The sequence below is a fragment of the Centropristis striata genome, chromosome 6 (genome assembly GCF_030273125.1).
Source record: "Centropristis striata isolate RG_2023a ecotype Rhode Island chromosome 6, C.striata_1.0, whole genome shotgun sequence".
Lineage (NCBI taxonomy): Eukaryota > Metazoa > Chordata > Actinopteri > Perciformes > Serranidae > Centropristis > Centropristis striata.
This window is the reverse complement of record NC_081522.1, coordinates 6,592,553-6,614,200: the sequence shown is the minus strand read 5'-3', so window position 1 is coordinate 6,614,200 and position 21,648 is coordinate 6,592,553. Positions and strand designations below refer to the sequence as shown.

Below are 21,648 nucleotides of genomic sequence, written 5' to 3'. Positions count from 1 at the left end.
TGGGGATATATGAAGTTTACTCTTGTATTATTTTCACAGGTCATAAGTCAGAGTGTAATATCCAGAATTACCATCTGCCAATGTTCAAAAATACCACTATGATTTCCTACTCCTTAATGACAATTTTTTTTTTTACCACTTAACAACAATGGACTACCCCTAATGCTTTACAGTCTGTAAATATACCTCAGAGCAGGAAACAGGACTCTTACACAATGAAAAGCTCTAATCGGCATCAGTGCCCGATAAGCACAACAGGCCTCTGATCCATGTATGACGACAGTTCAGAAGTAACGTGCCGAGGGGAACCACCTTAAGTATTTGCCAGATTATAATCTGATGATATTTCAGAGTAAGAATATTTTCCTGCTATGCTCAAATGCCATCTGTTACAGTGGCAGATGTTTATATAGCAGCTTTTTTTCTTTCATTTATCTGCATTATGACCATTCAAATAATGATTGAAAATGTAAGAACTAACCTATTTGTGTCACCAAGAATTTGAAAACATACTTTTTTGGGGAAATACTGTGTGCTTTAAAAGTAATCTTAAAAAGAAATTCAGACTGTTAATTGTATTTGTTAATCCCTGCACTTTTTGTTTGTTAAAATAAGGATCTACTGTCTACTTCAACATGAACATGTGTCTGAAAAATCCAAATAAAAATATTTGAAATTAAGGTTTAAGAAAATCAGGTTTACTCAGGTAAAATTAAAACATATTACAGTTGTTTGTATAAAAGCAGACTAATGGTGGATCAGCAAACTATGCGGATCCATGTCTTGTATTTTTCATGACAGGTGCTAAATTAACAAGGCCCTTGTGATGGAGGGCAAGGCTTACTTTCAGTCATACTATCTCCATGACTCATGTCACTTCTTCCACTGCAGGTATGGACACACATGCGGTGCAGCAGAGAGAGCTGTTGTCTGCGGCGGGTGGACTCCTCCCTTCTACCTGAATCTTGGTCATAGCCTCCAGGATTTTCCAGGACTCTTAAGTCTCTGAACTGGACCATGGGGGAGAGACGTGCACACTCCTTTCACATGACGTGCCACGTGCAGCGCGACTACGGCAGCCGGATGGGGAGCTCCTTCATAAGTTGCAGACCCAACGGATACGCCAGCACGAGCCTCAGCCTCAGCCTGGACCAGGACCAGGACATGGATTCTGACCCCTCAGCCTCCGTCGACTCTACAACTGCTAGTTCTGCCCTGCGGGTTCCTGCACCTGGCAGAAGCTACTACTCTCCTGTTTCACTGGAACTGGACCCCACAGCGGTGAATAATGGATCAGGCATTCCCTGCTGTCCGCCGGTGGACACAAAAGACCCTGCGCTGCAGACCATACACAACCAGCCCTCCATCACCTCTGGCCCTCCACCTCCACCTCTTCCTCGTTCGAGCTGGCTGCATCATCAAAAGGATTTCCACAGTCCTTACATCAAGACTAGCATGCAGGGGGATGTTTACAACTTCCTAGAGAGACCTGCTGGACTGAAATGCTTCCTTTACCACTTCCTCGTGTGAGTACCTGTCTGGTTCTGTGTATACTGATTACAGCACAGGCTGCAGGTCTGTTTGGCAGCAGCGCTGAATGAGCAGACATACAGATAACCATAGAACTTGGCAAGCTTATTGCCTCAAAAGGTTGAATTATAGTAAGCAAATATTGTTAAAAAACCTCACGGAAAACAATCTTAATGCACACAATAAAGTCTTCAGCACCTAATTATAAGACTAAATAAACCTAAACATTATTGCTCAACATGTAAATACTTTCGTTTAAGGGGTAAAATCTGTCAAAAATACAGTCTGGCTGAGTGTCTGACTTCCATACAGGTCTGTGTGGTGTCCCTTCATCCACTCCGGTCCCTCTCTTGTTAATTACATCTAGTGCTGCTCCTTCCAGTATTAGGTTCTGGTTCCCAGTAACAAAAGGAGAGGTGTCTTTGGCCTGTTGGCTGCCTGCGGTTGTTTTAAGATGGCCCAACAGAAGCAGGTCAGTGTGATCTGGTCAACCACACCTTTGGCACGTATGAGCTCGGTCTATTTAGCTTGATCTTACTTACAGTCAACAAATCAGCAACCTCATGCATGAAACATGTTTCCTTCGAAATGCTGCTTACGTGACTTGCCAGGAGAGCACACTGACCTGCATTTGAAACACTGTTACATGAATCGTTTTATTAACTAGCACTTAGGAAAGTTCTTCTCTCCTTTATTGGCGTTAATGTGCTTGCACTGTGATGAAGTTAGACTGCTTTATCATGGTGTAGTGACTGAAAAAGACCATGCTACAGAATTTGGATCATTAGGTACACCATGTTGTATGATCAGCCTAATTATGTTTCATATAGTGAAAATATAGTGGAAATAATATAAAAATATGCAGTAAAGGTAAATGAATTGTATCCTATAGCACTATTAAAGGCTAGAAAGTGCTTTGTTTTTTATATAATGTTTTATAATGAAATAAAAAATAAATCTTTATTCAAGCCTGTGATAGTTTTGACTTAAATTCGAATGAATTTAGCACATTAATCAATCAATCAATCAAACTTTATTTATATAGTGTTTTTCATACATATAAATGCAACTCAAAGTGTTAACATAATAACAATCCAAAAAGTTATGAGTGTCTGTAATTAATAAAAATTTGCTAAAAAGATACATTTTAATTAATGAGGGAAACAGTTCTCACTGTGGCGATAATTGCATTGTAGCTTTCAGCTTACTGTTTTCACAAGAACAAAAATAAAACTCTTCCATGGCCCAGAATACCCCCCTAACATGTGACTAAAGAAAATCTTCTATGATCTCTGAAGTATCCCACAATTTAGCACCAGACGTCATAGTAAGCCCTGAGCCCATGGATTTAGACCAGATTAGATGAAAATATGAATGATTATAATAGAAGTTCAATTGAAAGGCATCTACTGAACTGTTTTGCATTCAGTTTTTTATCACACATTGAGTCATATAAACAGAGAAAATGCTAAATTAATACAGCATGTTTTCTGAGTTTGAAGGCATTTCCTTTCTCAACTGCAACCTCAGTGGACTGTCTTATTCTATTTAATTTTCCTCAAGGTTATGAGTAGTTTTGGTACAGTAAAAGCATGCGAATATTGCATCCTACCTTCGAAAGGCTGTTAGGAGGATTAGGTGCTGCTGCTGCTATAGTTACACATGCATCCTGAACTGGGTCATTAATTGGCTAAAAGGCACCTGCCGTTTCCTATGTTATGTCTAAGTAGACCTGGGCCCAGGACTGGTAAACCAGAGCACAGTGCAGTTAGAAAAATTGTGTGTTGAGAGCTAATGACTCCAATGCATGTGGTCGAATGACTTTTATTAAGGTCACACGGTAATGGGAAGCAAATTCCTCTTTATATAAACTCTGAGAATACGACAACAAGCTGTTTAAAGTAGGGGTGTAAAAAATCTTTGATCCACTTGAGTATTGCGATGTTGTGTTTCATGAGTTGGCATCAATCCTCAAAATCACAATGTTCATGTGTAGCAGACAATTTACACAAAATGTGGTAATGTTAGATATTACATGGATTGTGATAACTGCAAAGGCATCTGATTGCATAAAAACGTTAACTTTATTTTACCTTACATTTTACGCACATGGTGGTCTGTTCTTTATACTATAATGTTTTCCTGAAAGTACATTAAAAATCGCAATATATGACCTTTATAATAGTAACCACTGTGTCATTATAATCCTGCCAATAATCCGGCCAATTCACAGTTGCCACTGCACCTGACTAGCAGTTTTGACTGTGATATCCTTTTACATACAGAAACATATCCATTGCGGGCTAATTTGTGTAAAAATATATGTACATTTTCTCAGAAATTTAAGTGACGCATGCTTTCACTTTTGGGTCGTGACTCACTAGTTAGGGAGCTCTTGCCAAAAACAATCAGGCTTGTTTTGTCTACTATGCAACTTCTGGCAACTGCTCCTTCCGAAAGGTCCTTTTCCTCTCAAATTATCCATTATCCAAACACATTTAGCTCCCTCTACAGTGCTTTAGCTCAGATGCCTTCAGATTAATCATTTAAACGCAGGTCTAATGTTAGGTCATTAAAAATGGCAGCTGCGCTTACCACTTTTCAGCTCTGTCTGTGTGAAATTGTGCTTGAAGAGGAGTAGAATAAGCCTGTCTCATTAGGATATTACCTTTGTCAGTCAAAGATGAATGGAAACCCTGAAGAGATTCTCCGTTGACCTGTACGCATGTGTTTTTTGTGTCCTGCATTGCAGATAATCCGCCCCAGCAGTAATTGGGACTCTAATGTTCTCCTCTCACAGAGGAGAGAGAACTTGAGCCTGTGCTTCATTTAATATTGAACCCTTCTGACTGATCCCCGCTGACACTCCTTTAAGTAACTCTTACTTGTCGATGGCTATCGCTGGTGGCCATCTATTCTCCTGGGCTCTTTAGAGATTGGCATGGGAGAAGGGACGCACACTCAAAAAAATAACTCATTGGATGAACTAAATTCAATTGTGGGCAGAATTTCCATCCAACAAATATATGTAGCCCAAACTCAAAACAAGTGCAATATAATGTATTTGAGTTAATGTAGCTCACTTTTTTACATTTGGTCGAACTCAAATTAAAAACATGTATGTATTGTATTTAAATTGAGTCACCTCTACTCATTTATGTCAAGGAGAGCTAAAATAAAGAAATTGTGTTCGTTCAACCTAAAAACATAGAATCGGAAAACTGAAAGTGATTCTTTTTGGGTTGAAAGGAAGGACAGGGAAGTAAATTAATACATTTTAGGTTCCACTTCTTAAACTACTTTTGATTTGATTTTAATTGATATATTTTCATTGGATAAACAATATATTAATCACATCTAAGAAGGGCTTGAATCATTTTTTTGAGTGCAAAAAAGGCCGAATGCTGCACTCATGATAGCCCTAATAGGTCCGCCCTACGATAGGATGACACCCAACACACACACACAGGTGGCTGCTCAATTCATCACTGCAGGATCAGCAACATTTACCCAACTGCCAGCACAAATTCGATGCATTTTTGCATGCAGATATCTGCTGAAACACACGCACACACAGATGTGTCACAGATGGGCAAATGTGGCTGGATTGCAGAAAAAATAATATAGGAAAATACACAAACATATTGGCTCATATAGGTTTATACATCTGTAAATGCTGTCATCAACACTCCATCTGGCTGTTTCAGAACATCTGCTAATCAACAGGTTGCATATTGGGATAACACACACATCTATGGGGAGACATTTGACACAAATTAATGCTTGCACAATATAACAATGTTATTTAAACCAATAAAAATATCTATATTAATTTCACACAGATAGAGCATGTTTTGCTGTATGCTACTCCTGTTTTTTATATGTTAAGTGGTTGCCACTGATGGCAATTTATTAAAGTATTTAATTAATTAATTAATTATTATTTAATAATAATATAATATAATTATATTATTAAAGTATTTATTCTCAACTTTTATATTCATATTTTGTTAACTTAAGATAAGTGCTTTAAAAATTGTCATTATTATTTGAATAATTCATAGCATAAAACAAATTAAAAGATGAATAACTAGTTAATGAAATGTAAGTACAGTTGCAGACTTTATTTCGGGGTCCTCAGTGAGCATTCTCTCGCATCACAAACAATGGATTACTAATATAAACACATTTTAACAGAATTTATTTACAATGTATAAAATGTCATGTTCATCCGACCAGTGGAAACGCAGACATACACGCACATGCTACGCTAATGACGACAGAGTTAGTCAGAGTGGGTAGAAATCCCTTGGACTAAGGACAGCATATGATAAGAGTGCCCGAAAAGAGTCTTATGCAATGGCATGCAGACTCACCAGCACACAGACAACCTGGGGCAATGATCCCCTTCACGTTTGGACCACTCCCTCTGAGTCTTTTACATAACAGGAGGGAACGGACATGTATGTCCTCAGGATTCCTAAATGCCCTTCTCACTCAGACCACAAGCCGATTACAACCATACATCTTGGATTCTCACAGCATATTACGATATAGTGAACACGTGTCTTCAATAGAGAGCTTTGCTAGCAATAGTTGCAACTAGCAAAGTAACCTTTATGTGTCCTGAATGTGAAATAGTGCAACCTTTTTGCCATAAATCACTCAGAAAAAAGAGAGAAAAAAAGAGAGAAAAAATTGAGCTAAGAAGAAAAAGAGATCAATTTACAAAAGAGATAGATGTGGGTAAAGGTCAGTAGATGTAGGATACAAAAGCTAAAATTATAATAACTCAAAACACTGATAGCTTACAAGGTTAAGCTAGCACAGCTAACTAAAGTTAAATTGCAAGCTTTGCTAGCAATAGTTGCAACTAGCAAAGTAATCTTTATGTGTCCTGAATGTGAAATAGTGCAACCTTTTTGCCATAAATCACTCTTAGAAAAAAGAGAGAAAAAATTGAGCTAAGAAGAAAAAGAGATCAATTTACTTTTTTTTTACTAGTTTTTCATCTGCAGTGGTTGTTATCAAAATGTCATGATCTCCTAAAGTTCCTTTCTACTGTAACATCATTACACCACAACCAGTTTGCAGCAGAGGAAGAAGTGCACCTGTTCATCCTCGTGAAAACGCAGCGAGCCAGATGTTGTCTGGAATACTTGGTTCTGTTGTGTGTTTTTATATCTGGACAGATTATTGAAATGGCTATAGTGAATCCCCTCCATCTATGTGGAAAGGGCAGAAAGGAAACCTCTTGTTGGATATCTGCTTACAAGAGATTACTAACCGGATGAAGTGAACTGTATGGGTCACATCCATTTCTCCGTAGCAAGTTATGTACGCTGGGGAATATTTTCTAATGCTGTTTTCTTTTTTATTTAAAAGCTTTGGCTCTAAAATTTGTTTAACAGTTCAAAAGTGAAATCTGGTGCAATATTGCAAAGATTATGATGCTTCCAAAGGCTAGAATGGATACCAGAATTACCATCCCACCATCATCTTTTCAAACATGTTGGCCTGCAAAGCACATTGAGATGAAGAACTGTAATTTTAGGTATTTGTAATTTTAGGCTCATAACTTGAACTTGAATTAGCCACACTCGTGAACCTTTGGCTACAGTAAGCAGAATGGTAAACTGTCAATAACATTTTGACCATCTCTAAAACACTTTACCAATAATGTGTTTACTTTCTTCCTTTTTTGGGGTTGCTTTGCACTATATGCAGTTATTTCCAATGTTGGAATTGCAATTTTCTTCTGCAGGATTTTCTGCTATAGAATCAGGCTTTCACCGTCTGAAAGGGACATGCACATGCATCTGTATTTGTAGAAGAGCCAATAGGAACGCTCTTTCTCTTAAAAGTCTCGCTAAACGGGCTAGATTTTATAAAGCCTGCAAACCGAGCCATGAGTAGGTGCAAAAGTCTGGTTTCTCGAAGACCACTCTCAGATGTGCTGAAGGTTATTATGGAATTTATCCCCAATGACAAAAACAAACAAACAAACAGACCTTCCTCATCTTCAGTACTCATAAAAGACATTAACAACCAGTATATTTGCCACAAGTCATAACTTCTGTCGTACTGCAACATGTGAGCCGCCCACAAAGCTCCACTGCTGCTACTAAATCAAAAGATATTTTAAAGATACAAAATTATTGATTTCTGTCAGTATGCTGACCGTATTCATAGCAAGTAGAATTATATTATTAGATAAACAGTCAAATTTAGGTTCTTGAAGTTGAATGCAAATGGAGAGTTAAAGGAGTATTTTTGCTCATACAGATGTGTGGGCAGTGAAGGTGTGCTTGTCAACTCTAATGCTACCCAAACATGCACATGTTCATCAGTTATCAAAATGCCAAAAAGTATAAAATGTGAATATAATTTTTGCTAAGACAAAAAATCATGTAAATAATAATTAAAAAAAATATATTATTATTATTATATATGTCATTTTTAAACTTGAGCCAACAGACCGTCTTATGTATCCGTAGCATCACTTCTGATTGTCTTGGCCTTCCTTAGTGCTGTTTTGCTGTCGATACATATATCTGCATTTAAATGAGAAGGTCACAGTATTGGCCTCTGGCTATGAATGTTGCTGATGCAGAATCTGACATAAATTTGGTAAAGTTACTCGTTATGAATGACACTGCTTATATTGTGTGATCAAACCTTTTTTCTCTTTTCATTCATTTAGCAGTGACAACCTGTAAGGAGATTTACGTCTTTTTTTCCAAGTATTTGGTGGACAAGATGATAGCTAAGCCAGGATGGAATACCATGTTTGTGACTGGTGGCTGATGTGGTGTAATCCATCCTAAGCTCCTCCATGGATGGGAGGGGAGGGGGTCAGTAGAGAGGGTGTGGAGGGCTGCTCTGTCTCTAACCGTGATTACTGGCAGTAATGGCCAGGGCAATTTGTGTGCTCTTGACTTAAAGTTTGGACCTGTTAGAAAGTCACAAGCACGTCAGTGGCGGTTCTACACAGGGGCCTCCAGGGGCCACTGCCCCTGTGAAGAAGCCCTTGGCCCCTGCTGTGGCCCCTGTGTCAAATAAATAATAAAATGATCAAATTATAACGATGAACGATGGAACAATTCTTACCTATTTTTTGTTCAAACAATATCTAATTGTACACAAAAGGAACCCAGAATGTGTACATTGTATAATAGCTTAATTGTGCAATAAAAGCTAAATATAAAGATCATTCTCACTGTACTGCACTTTCAAAATAAAAATAGAAAGTAATTGTGCACAAAAATGAGAAATGTCATTGTCGTACAAAAATAACTGTTAATGTTGGTAAGTCTCATTGCTTCAATCAATGTAGTTCTTCCAAATACGAGACTTTTAGCTAAAATAAAGGTTTTGAATGCTTAAATATCATTTTTGACGATTTTTAATGTGTCCTTCTGATTAAACACTGGCCCCTCCTTGGCCCCCACAGTAAAATTGGTCTAGAACCGCCACTGAAGCACGTTATTGTTGAACATTTTCAAATGCAAACGTTTTTAATTGGAACTTTTTATAGAACCTTGCCGAAACATGCTCTGCTACAGTACGTCTTGCAAAATCACACCCATCTGGGTGAAATACAAATTTTTAGGGAGTCCCAGAAAATTAATTGAGCACAGGGGCTATCTGGAAAACTGGGTGTGGCTTTGACTCTCTACTATAGGGCGGCGCTTTAACAGTCAAACAAACAAACATGGCACCCACTACAAGTCATGCCAGTAAATGACTGAGACAAAAGAGATAGATGTGGGTAAAGGTGAGTAGATGTAGGATATAAAAGCTTGAATTATAATAACTCAAAACACTGATAGTTTACAAGGTTAAGCTAGCACAGCTAACTAAAGTTAAATTGCAAGCTTTGCTAGCAATAGTTGCAACTAGCAAAGTAACCTTTATGTGTCCTGAATGTGAAATAGTGCAACCTTTTTGTTAACCATTATTGATCGTGGAGATTTATGCAAGCAAAATGCTTGACAGCACGAGTAACTTGATTCCCTTAGTAATATTAATTAGCATTTTATCTACCGGTATTTGTTTTGAACATGTGCTTGCTGATGTGGGACATGTCTCCACTGTTTGATGGTGGTGGTAGAAAAGGCTTTCAGGTTTCATAGATTTGTTTGCCACACAAAAGTTGTGTTTTTGTTCGGAAAAGTTGTGTATTTAATGTGTTTCTGCAGATAAAGAGGGTTAGGAGGTTGTTTTAGAGAAGTTGCCCACTTAACAACTCAACTATCCAACCATCATTCATATGTTTCTCTATATAACAGAGTGATTTATGGCAAATGCAGGGATATGGCACTACCTATTGTATCCACTACATCCTCTAAAGCTTTTGATACCAGTGGTTTTGTTGTAATTTGCATTTTATACTGGATCTAGACAATTGTGATTGCTGGACACCTTGCCCGGCCATGGCTCTCTGATAAAAATGTGGCATCGACCAAATGTAGCTCAGCCTGAGCAGATACAATGTGAATATGTGATCAGTTGTGATAGAGAACGATGTTACCTGTCAGACAGATTTGTGATGACAAACTGATCCGCAGCTGACTTGAATGAGATTAAGAGCAGTTAAGGTTAAAAAAGCATTTAACATTCAGATTGGATTTGTTTCTAGAAGCTAATGCCCACCTAACCTTTGGAACATAGCACCATCTGTATTCATGAGTTATAGATAAACACACCCAGTGGTATCCAATCAGCAGTTGTTACTGTTGGTTGACTAAACGTGTGTGTTTCCATCCTCTATATATTAATACGCATGCACTAATCTGCAAGTGTCAACATGTCCCATTCTTGTCAGCCACTCGTCTGATATCACATTGTCCTGCTGTCTCTATTCATCTGATGTTTCCTGAGCTTATATTGTCTAAGTTTCACATTTGATTGAGCAGAGGGTTTCATTTGGCTCTACGCTGTACTTATTTTAGTGAAGCGGGACAGATCTGCAGTCAATAATACTCGCTAAAGCCCCAGCTGTTTTGTTTTAATCAGATCCCAGGGGTTTTGGCCTGGCTAAATAAGGTTAGCTAATGGTTGTGAGTGACCCAGTCCTGACTGCAGCAAACACCTCCCTGCAGTGTCGATGCAGAAAGCTTTAGGATATGATGTTAGGGAAATGCTCTATCTAGCTACTTGATGTAGGCAGTCCCACTAAATGCACAGCCTTCAAATGTTGCAGGCCTGGGTTTGGGTGTGTTTTGCATTGTTTTGTTTAATCTTGGGAACTATTCATGGGTCAACAGAAACTGATGATAAACTTGAAGCCATGAAAATTTTAATTTCATGACATTTTATTCTCTTAGTTTGCCAACTATATTGCAGAGTGGTTGTTATTAACAAACACTATAACTGAAGTACAGTACATGTGTATATTCTGCAATAAGACTATACAATTCATCTACCTCTGCCAGAACCAACATTACTGAAATGCACTAAATCTTTGCACTAAATCTACGCACGACACTTTGCTATGTTATTAATATTATTACTATTATTATTATTATATATACTGTTGCTGCCATTATTACTATTATTACTATATACTGTAATATACTACTATTATTATTATACCGGCCTTACCAGTCTTATTTATTATTATTATTATTATTATTACTATTATTATTATGTATTATATATCATATTATTTTACTTATAATTACTTTATTTATATTTTTCATTTTATTTCTATATTGTTTATTATCTATTATTACATATTATATAATATATAATATATACTGTACTATTATTATTATTATATACCGTCTAGTCACTATAGCATTGTTGCCATCATATCACCAGTATAATTACCTTCATCTTGTCAACCATCCTACCAACCGATGGTCTTTTTTTAACTTCTTAAGTGTCCTTGTCCTTGTTTTTTTCTATTGTTGTTTTTATTTATGCTACCTAAGTATTTTATTCTATCTATCTATCTATCTATCTATCTATCTATCTATCTATCTATCTATCTATCTATCTATCTATCTATCTATCTATCTATCTATCTATCTATCTATCTATCTATCTATCTATCTATCTATCTATCTATCTATCTATCTATCTATCTATCTATCTATCTATCTATACAGTTATTATATGTGGTTGCCAACTTTGCTGCATTTTTGTTGAGTTTGCTTGGGAAAATTATGTTTTTTCTCCTTTATAAGCCATCAAAAATTGGAAAAATTGGTACGCTGGTCTAGTATAAGCTGCAGCCTGACTAGTGAACTTTGATATTTAGCATGTTTATTATGCATGTACTGTATGTGGAGTTCCAGGAATATTGCATCGCACTGTAATCCTTCCAAAACAGAATAAATGCCATAGTCCCATGCGCTGAAGGAAAACACACAGATTACATGACCTCCTCGATGGCCTACATGAATATGACATCATATTTATGGTTATTCTAATAAGATGATCTCATTTCAACAAAAGGGAAATGATTTGAGTTGACTTAACCTGCCTTGTCTTAACCTCCTGCTCTCTCTGGTCTCTTCACTGCTAAAAGGCTGGTAATGCCACTGCCTGGCAACAACATATTACACAGATTGTTATTCCCATCAGTCAGATCAGTGGCTGTATATTATAGCAAAATACATTACAATGGTAAAGGTCTTCAGTCCTTGTAGCTGGAAACCCGGGTTTTAATCTGGCTTGGAGCCCTTTCCTGCATGTCTAACCCTTTCACTCTATACTTCTACCACTATCAAATACATCTGTAAAATGGCCCAAAAAAAAAAAAGTAGTAATTTTTTTTCATTTATACAGTATATGTGGCCGGTCTGGGGAGTGCCCCCTCATCCTCAGTCAAAATAGAATATAATTGTCACTGTACAAAGTCAAAGGAGATGATGTGACCTCAGCTCTCCCTCTGGTTAATAACTGGCTTCTGTAAAGCTCCAGGTATATACTCAATACATCATTCTCCAAAGTGTTCGCATTTTGCTAGAATTTGTATTGTGAACATGATCCATGACCCGAACACGTTTTTAACCAACAGAGTGAGTACATTTTTGCGAAGTGAGGACATTTTGGCCGGTCCTCACTTCTTTAAAGGCTTGTTTGAGAGTTCAGACTTTGTTTTAGGGTTAAGGTTACAATTAGGTTTATGTTAGGGTTAGGGTAGGGCATTTAGTTGTGATGGTGAAGGTTAGGTCAAGGGATAGGGTAAGGGGCTAGGGAATTCACTATTCCACTGAGGGCCCTCATAAAGATAGAAGTACAAGTGTGTGTGTGTGTGTGTGTGTGTGTGTGGTGAGTTGTAATCCTCACAGTCCCATCTGCCCAATGTGTCATAGTTTGTATGTAAGGGGAATCCTCCTTTAGGAGTCTTACTCTCCATCACCCCACTTTTCTTACACTGTTATACCACTGAAGAGACCAGAAATGAGCATGATGTCTTCAGTAAAGTCCACCTTTTTCCTCTTTCTTTAAATGAGCTTGGTTATGTTGTATACAGGTGTGGCTAACATGGATGTCTGATTTAGTAATATGTTTTCTTTGGGTGTGGTCAATAAAAAACAAAAACAAATGGCAAACTGGATGGTGGCCTATGTAAATGCAGCATTTGCATGTTTTTCTTTTGCGTGTGTGTATATGCATTATTCTGTATGTTACATGAATGATGATAAACAACAGACTCTTACATAACCCTTTCCAGCATATGGCACGTAATCCAGCTCGTAGTACACGGCAGCGTAATGCACCGACTGCCCTGTGTTTTTAAAGAGAGCTCGATCATGATGATGGTGCATGCAAACACTCACGTAGTACAACATGTAAAAGCACTTAAAAGATGTGTTCTAAGTGTTATTAATGGGACGGTGAAAATGCACACAACTAACTCGGCTCTTAATCCTTCAGGGTCAGGAGCGACCAAAAGCCCCTCATGAGCCTCTTTAAAAGAATTTAGAATTTAGAATTAATAAATGACTAAGTAACTGAGCAGTGCTGTGGTTTAAATCAGTTGGAAGATATGACAAGTGAAGTTATCAATACTTAAGTTTGAAAGTATCTTGAATTAAATGTGAAAAGAAAGTGCAAGTAATGCTTAATTAAAAACAAAACACAACTAAACTCTTCAATATTTGATCATAAATTAATGTTGAGTTATCCAGTGATCAAACATGCAACTAAATAATTTTATGGCAATATAAATAAGATAAACTAATAAAAGACATTAAATCAAAAATAGTTTTATAATAGGTAATTTATTAATGGCGTTTTTATGATTCATTATTATTATGTACTATTTTAACACATAATGACATATTAGCATTTTCTGTATTTTTACTTTATTTCCTCTTCCTCCTTTTCCCCTTTGGTATATTCTTCGTCTTTCCTCTACAGCAAGAAAAAAAGTGAATTAATTGATTAGATGATTGATTGGTTATCAATCTGCAACTATTTGAGTAATCAATTAGAAATGACATTCTCTGTTGTGTATGGATTTGTTCCTTTCCTTTGCATCAACACAAGTAAACTGATTATCTTTGGATTATTGGAAAGATGAAACAAGCTAATTTAATATGTCACCTTTGTCTCTGGGAAGATATAAGGGGCATTTTTCACCCTTTTCTAACATTTTTATTTAGAGAAGTTATCACTACACAAACCTAGAGTGCAAATAACTTTAAATTGCAGCCCTACCTTCCTCTCCTACTCTTTCCTCCTCTCCTTCCTCTACCTTCACTGAGGTGTGCTGGTAGTGGCTGTATTTATAGACTATGTATATACGCCAACAGATGGACAGTCTCGTCGGAATGTTTCACTGTTGCTAGGAGACGTGGAAACATCCAGTCAGCTAGTACAGCTGTTCTCAGCCTTGGGGTCGGGACCCCAATTGGGGTCGCGAGATGATTTCTGGGGGTCGCCAAATCATTTTGGAAATCAGCTATGTCTCCACTGTGTTAAAGTGTTTATGTGTTAGTGTGTTTTGGTCTTTTTGGTCATTTAATGTCTTTTTTGGTCATTTTCTTTTCTTTTCTTGGTCATTTTGTGTCTTTTTTTGGTCATTTTTTTCCTTTTTTGGGTTATTTTGTGTCTTTTCTGGTCAATTTGTGTCTTTTTTGGTAATTTTGTGTCTTTTCTGGTCATTTTGTGTCTTTTTTGGTCATTTTGTTTACTTTTTTTTGGTCATTTTGTTTCTTTTTTTGTATGATCTGAACTGTGCGTGTGAGATTCTGTTCAGTGAACGGGGGGTCGCGGACAACGTGCATGTTAAATTGGGGGTCGCGACTCAAAAAGGTTGAGAACTACTGAGCTAGTAATGGTGAAATGACGAATGACGAAAAGAGAAACACACCCTACCACTAAGTTTCATGGAAATCTAGCCAGTAACCCAGTTTTCCTGTCGTCTGGGTTGGGGAGGGTGATGAACCACCACTGAGGCACAAAGTCCTTAACTGCTCAGTGGAGCTGCTCAGTGGCCAGCAGGTGAAACTGTGGTTGTGCTGGGCAGCCTCCAGGAGAGAATGTGATCAGGGCGTTTCTTCATGCTGATTTTGACAAACAGACAAACCAACAAATACACTGAACCGAAAAACGTACCCTCCTTGGCAGAGGTTTTTATGTTTTCTACATTGTTGTTTTTTTTTTAAATGACTGTAACAGTGAATAATATGTGACTGGCAAAACTGTTTCTCTCCCTACAGCTTCCTTATGGTCCTGGTGTGTCTAATCTTCAGTGTCCTGTCCACTATAGAGCAATATGCGGAATTTGCCACTGGAACCCTCTTCTGGATGGTGAGTGCTCTCCCTCATTGATAGCAAACATCAAACTTTCACAACTTTAACACAAGTCCATTAATGAGCTATATCCAGAAGCATCTTCATATTTCACTCACATGGATTGAAAATGTTGCATCAGTTATAAGCGACTGCTCAGATAACCATAGTTCTATAAAAAAAAATGCTCTATTTCTATTTCTATTCCTATTCCTATTTCTATTTAGTGTTTTTCCTATATAAAACAAGCTCTGGATCATCTTGAGTGTTGGGATCATGACTTCTGGAAAGAGAAAATGCTCATTAGTTTTTAATTGTATTTGGGGCTTTGAGTATATAAGCCGAGTGCCATCTAGTTCCATCATATTCAAGAGAAGGCAGACATCTCAGAGAATCAGAATCGCCTTTATTGTCATTGCACAGAAATTAGCCATCAACCCGTCCACACGTATACTTAACACACACACAATATGACAAAGAGGTGGACAGGACAGGGAGACAGGGACGAAAGGAAAGAAATACAGCATAACGTGAGGAGAGGAGAAAAAAAAAAAGAAAAAACCTCAGCAACATAAGCACATACTCAATACCCTTCACAACATGAACAGACTTATGACATGCCACAGGGGAGGGGAGAGCCAGCATAGGCAAGCTTGGAAACTCACACAATACAATTTAAAATCGTAAACAGCACTATAGATAGGAAAAAAAAGATATGTTTTTTTATCTTGAGTGGCACTGTCCCTTTTAAAATGCCACATTTTTCTAAAGGAAACAATTCAATTCAAATGGTTTATGTACATGCAGCCCACCTAATGTACAGTACAGGCCAAAAGTTTGGACACACCTTCTCATTCAATGTGTTTCCTTTATTTTCATGACTATTTACATTGTATATTCATCAAAACTATTAATGAACACATGTGGAATTATGTACTTAACAAAAAAGTGTGAAATAACTGAAAACATGTCTTATATTCTAGTAAGCAAAGGGTGGCTACTTTGAGGAATCTAAAATACAAGACATGTTTTCAGTTATTTCACACTTTTTTTGTTAAGTACATAATTCCATATGTGTTCATTCATAGTTTTGATGCCTTCAGTGAGAATCTACAATGTAAATAGTCATGAAAATAAAGAAAACGCATTGAATGAGAAGGTGTGTGTCCAAACTTTTGGCCTGTACTGTATGTTTCTGTTGATAAAGGTGTTATCATTACTTTATTGACAGAAGGGTTGTATAACAAGTTTTTCCTTATTAATGAAATTACTATATATTTTGTTATAGAAAGACTGGATAAATGAGTGACAGATGGCTCTTCTAAAGGTTTATAACTCCACTGCAGTATCGTCTTGTGTCCACATGATGGAGACAGAAGATCTTGTCTGGGAGGGTTTCTACCCGCCATCTTACACCATAGCACAAAGATATTACAGAGCTCAAAAAGAATCACTTTCAGTTATTGCACATACCGTCACACAACACCTGCCAGATTGAACTGCATTAATCCCTTTACAGTAAGCAGCATGTACATTTTGCACATTATTAGCATGGGAATAATCAGGAGCCAAGCCGCCGTTTTAAACCTATTGTAATGTCACTGGTTCTGCAGAATCATTTGGCTCCACACAGACTGTACTTGCAGATACTTGCTGGTAAATTGGCTTTTTTGTGGCTTATTAGGCTATTAAGGCTGCTAAGTGATGCAATAAATCCAGGGCTTACAACAGGTAGAGAACATTAAGGCTGCTGTTTGGAAACTCTACAAAGAGTTTGCATCATTTGTCTTTTGCCAGCACACTGTGAATATAAATACACATGTAGCTACTGCGTACGCACGCACAGTTTACACAAAGGCTGCACACACACAAACATGGACGGACACACACTCACAATAACACACACATGTACCACCTCCTGAGTCCTGGGGGCAAACAGAGGACAGAGTGGACACTGTGTTCTGTAAACTTTTGGCCAGTGTCCTTTGAAGACCTACTATCACAGTTATTCATTTATTTTTGCCCAAGAAGAGCCAAATACTCTCTATCATTATCTCCAGCTCTCTTTCTCTCTCTCTTTCTGCCCCTCCACCTTTTTTCTGTTGCTTTATTACTTCAGGGATCAGCAGTAATCAACCTCATAAAGATATAACGAGCAATAAAAAAAATTCTGCACACAAAGTTACTGTTATTTCTTCTCAAATTTGATTTGTCAAACCCTGTGTATTTGCACACCTGGCTGTGCGTGTATGCATGTGTATTTGTAATGCATGGTTTTGGTTCAATATTAATTGTGAGATAAGATAATGCCTTATCTTCTGTGTGTGTATTTGAGGGGGTGGAGCCGTGTAAATGGTGTCATGGTGCTGGCGTGTAGTGGTGGTAGTAGCTAAACTTAGAAAGTTCAGGGCTAGCTGACATCTGTGAATCACAGGCTGCTTGTTTTGGATGGCAAAGGGGACATTAGTCCTTGAGGATATTTGGCCTTCAGGGCAGCTGCCAAAGTAAAGCTGGCCCGGCTGGGCAGGAGGCACAGAAGCATTCATATAGTACACACACACATGGATCTCCTCTTTGTTCTCTCTTCTGCCCAGGTCTTCCTCATTTTGTTCCCTTTTACAAAATATAATACATATTACACAACTATACAGTGTGTCCCTAACAAATCATCACCATCAAGTCCCCAAAGAGACTACAGTACAGTAATTAATCTAGTAAACACATAAAGTGAAATACACAACAGTTTTCATAACAGTAATCCAACACTTAAAATGACCCAATCTGGGAAACCACCAGCTATTAGTCTGATGACAATTTAGCCTCTGGTGACAGCAGCCAGTATATCTGTGGTTCCGGTGTTGCCAGTGGGTATATCCGGATAACAGATAACCAGGCCAAGACTTCCTCTTCTGACACTGTTTTGGTTTTTGGTTTTGATTCTACAACCGGATTAATTCGCCAGTAGCCAGTTAAAACAGGTTAGCTAAGCTGATAAAAAGCTAAATTATCATCAGATGATAGCAGTGGGATCTGAAGTTGCATTTCAGTCAGTGTTCTTTGCCTTTTTTGCACTTCACATTAAGTGTTTACCTGCATTCAACCAAAGCAGCTTAATTAGTTAGAACTACTCTACTAATATAATTCAAACGGAAAGAAGAACACTTGGTCACGTTGCCTACATATTCTGCATTAATGTGCAAGTATCTGTTTATACAGATTTTAATGGACCACAACTGCTTCTAAACTGGAAGGGACTAAACTGGTTGGTTGGAGTAGATAACTGAGATGTGATCATTTTACAAATTTGAAAAACAAAAAAAAAAACTGTTTTCTAATATCTTTGATTCTGATTTATTGAATAACTCACATCTACAAAAGGGTATGCAGTTTAAATATGATTGCAATTATTATGCGGAATCCAACATTAGTAGAAATGGTATTACTTTGTATTATGTTCAATCCACAAGTTGCAAAGCTTTGTAAAAGTGATTCTAGATTGTAATGTAATTAGTGACTCTGTTTGTGTGTGTGTGTATGTGTGTGTGTGTGTGTGCACCTCCCTTGTAGTGGGGCACACATATGAAACAATCTAATCACATTTTCATCTGATACTGTAATTCCCAAGCAGGTCTTTGAATGAGCTTCATCCTCGTCTGGTTTGACGAGATTAGCACTGCGCGAACAGGCGGCTGTTTTCAGTAAACACGTAGCTGCCAGTTTCTGATACACATACAAAAACTCCCCAACATCTGGGTGACCCATTTCATAGAATTATTATGACTAATCCCTTCAAATTCCCCAAATTCATGCAATCCTTTGACTTTCAAATGTTACCCAGATGTCATAATTGCTAAACTCGATGAATTGGGATCCTGAAGCCATTCTGAGCTGGCATTGGTGTGATGTTTTGACTCTTTGTTTTTATTTTCTAGAAAACATACTCTGAATGACATTAACCCCCAACTATAGGGGAACACCTGAAGTTTTGTATATAGGCAGCAACAATCAAAAGTTCCCACCTTGTTTTTCCAAATTTTGTTTAAAATTTGTGCTGATATGACCTCTTCTGTTAGCAAAATTAATAAAGTTTGATATTAAAGCAGCATTGCACTTTCGGCAGTGATGGGCAATTTCATGATTTTGGATTCCAATTATTATGACAACAACAAGATAATCAGGACAGATGAATTATTGTGCCACATTTCTTTGTATTTATTAATTATATATGTTGTATATATAATAAATAGTTTCCAGTAGGTTGTGAAAGTGCACTTACAACATATTGTTTCTTATTTATTTTCTTTTTTTTAAATTATGTTTGCCAGTTGATTTCTATTTCTGTAACAGTTCAATTTTGTAAATTAAAAGAAATGCATGATGTTTGCAAAGTCGATGACTGGATGTGTTAAATAATCATGATCTCAATTTTGACCAAAATAATTGTGATTATGACTTTTGTCTATGTCTATGGATTATACAGTAAAATATAGAGACACAGCAGCAGGGACTTGAAACACAGTCTGTTACTTTCCTGCACAAACAATAAGGCTATGGCTGGCTGGTCAAGTTCAACTGCAATGGATGTTCTAGCTATCTTGGTCCCAGACCTCTGAATGCCGGCCCACATCTCCGATTTGTTCAGCGATTCAAATCTGAATGAATAAAGTGAATCCAAATGGTAATTCAGTCTGATTATCAGGCTATGTTATAGAGATCTACTGAACCATTGCTGACTGTCTCTGTCTTCAATTCTGCCTCTTTATCTTCCTCTCGCTTTGTCTTTAACTCAATGACAGAAAATGAGCAATTCATGGCGATGAATGAGGGGTATAGGAATCCCAGGCCAGACGACTGAAGCGCAAAGCTGTAAACATGGTTAATTAATGCAAATGGGCAAGCTAAAAATTAAGAGAGCAGCAAAAGGGATCCCCCCATCTGTCTGCCCCATCACTATGATAACCCTGATGGAGGCTTTAGGTTAAAAAAAAGTTGATTTTCACACACTATTGTTGCAAAAGTATCATTAAATGTACACATCAGTGCATTTTCTCTCTGTGCTGACACTTTTGCCAGCCAAAATAGAGTCTGCTTTGATTGACAGGTCATTGTTTTGGGGGTTCTGTGGTGCTGTGTTATTGCAGCAGGGCTCATGGTATTAAGTTTCATACAAGGGTGGTCAGGGAGCAGCCAGTTCAAGCAATCAGCGAGATGACCACCCACATGGCCTTATAGGTTTTAACAGACAGTATGGTGGCTAAATATTATGCATACATGGTGGCCAGGAAAACGATCTCCATCATACAGGCTTAATTAGGTCACACAGGCTCACATGCATGCACATAATGGAAAAACAAATGCACAATGGCACATGTTGGAACAACTTATATGCAGGTGAATATGATTATAACTCAAAAACAAGCCCTCATTTTTTCATAATTATACTATTAAAGTGCAGCAGAAATGTTTATTATAACAAAGTCTCACACTCAAGTGCATTATTTAGCTTTCTTATCTGCTAGGCAGCGGCGTGATGGCATTTCATCCTTTGGCTTCAATCACTTAGCCATTGACCCTGTCTCAATATGAGCTGTCATCAGCCTTGTTATCACCCTCCATCTTTCCCCCGTGGGTGGCTGAGGTGGTCTTGGTGCTACAAGACCACCTCGGTGTCTCCGTCTCACACACCTGTCATTACCCATTCATGTCATATCTTGTTGATTGATTATAATGGCTTGATTACTGCTTTTAGATTAGTCTTAATGCATGGCACAGTGTTATCAATGCTTTTAGAAATGATACCTTATCTACTTCCACATCCACTCGTCCTGTATGTGCTTTACAAGTTATTGTTGCTGTACCTACCGATGAATTAATGTAACCCTTGCTCTGTGTTTGCATTGTGCTTCACAGGAGATTGTGCTGGTGCTGTTCTTTGGCTCAGAATATGTGGTCCGGCTGTGGTCGGCAGGCTGTCGCAGCAAATATGCAGGCATCAAAGGACGCCTCCGCTTTATCAGGAAGCCCATATCAATCATAGGTGCACCTGGCATTTTCCTTTGTATCCATTAAATACAACGGATGTCATGTATTGTTCTTGTAGATCAACAGCTTAGATCATTGAAGCAATGTAAGGCTTTATTATACTGCAATGTTTAATTCAAACTGAAATGATTCTAATCCTGATTTGATTTTCTTATATTTTTTACTTTATCCATCTCCCAGATTTGATAGTGGTCATTGCCTCAATCATTGTGCTCGGTGTAGGGTCCAATGGCCAAGTCTTTGCCACATCTGCCATCAGGTAGAGTGACTTGTTATTCTGCATTTTTACTATTTACTCATACATAAAGGAGTGTAATGGTG

General features: G+C 37.7%; 1 protein-coding gene across 1 annotated transcript in view; it reads left to right on the top strand.

Annotated features, from left to right (window-relative positions):
* Positions 1-21,648, top strand: part of kcnq1.2 (potassium voltage-gated channel, KQT-like subfamily, member 1.2) — a 188,859-nt gene that overhangs the window by 3,906 nt on the left and 163,305 nt on the right. Inside the window, exons 2-5 of the mRNA XM_059336070.1 lie at positions 892-1,526; positions 15,213-15,303; positions 21,196-21,322; positions 21,508-21,586. Coding sequence (XP_059192053.1) covers positions 1,018-1,526; positions 15,213-15,303; positions 21,196-21,322; positions 21,508-21,586 — 806 coding nt within the window. The 5' untranslated portion in view covers positions 892-1,017. The remainder of the gene's footprint in view (positions 1-891; positions 1,527-15,212; positions 15,304-21,195; positions 21,323-21,507; positions 21,587-21,648) is intronic.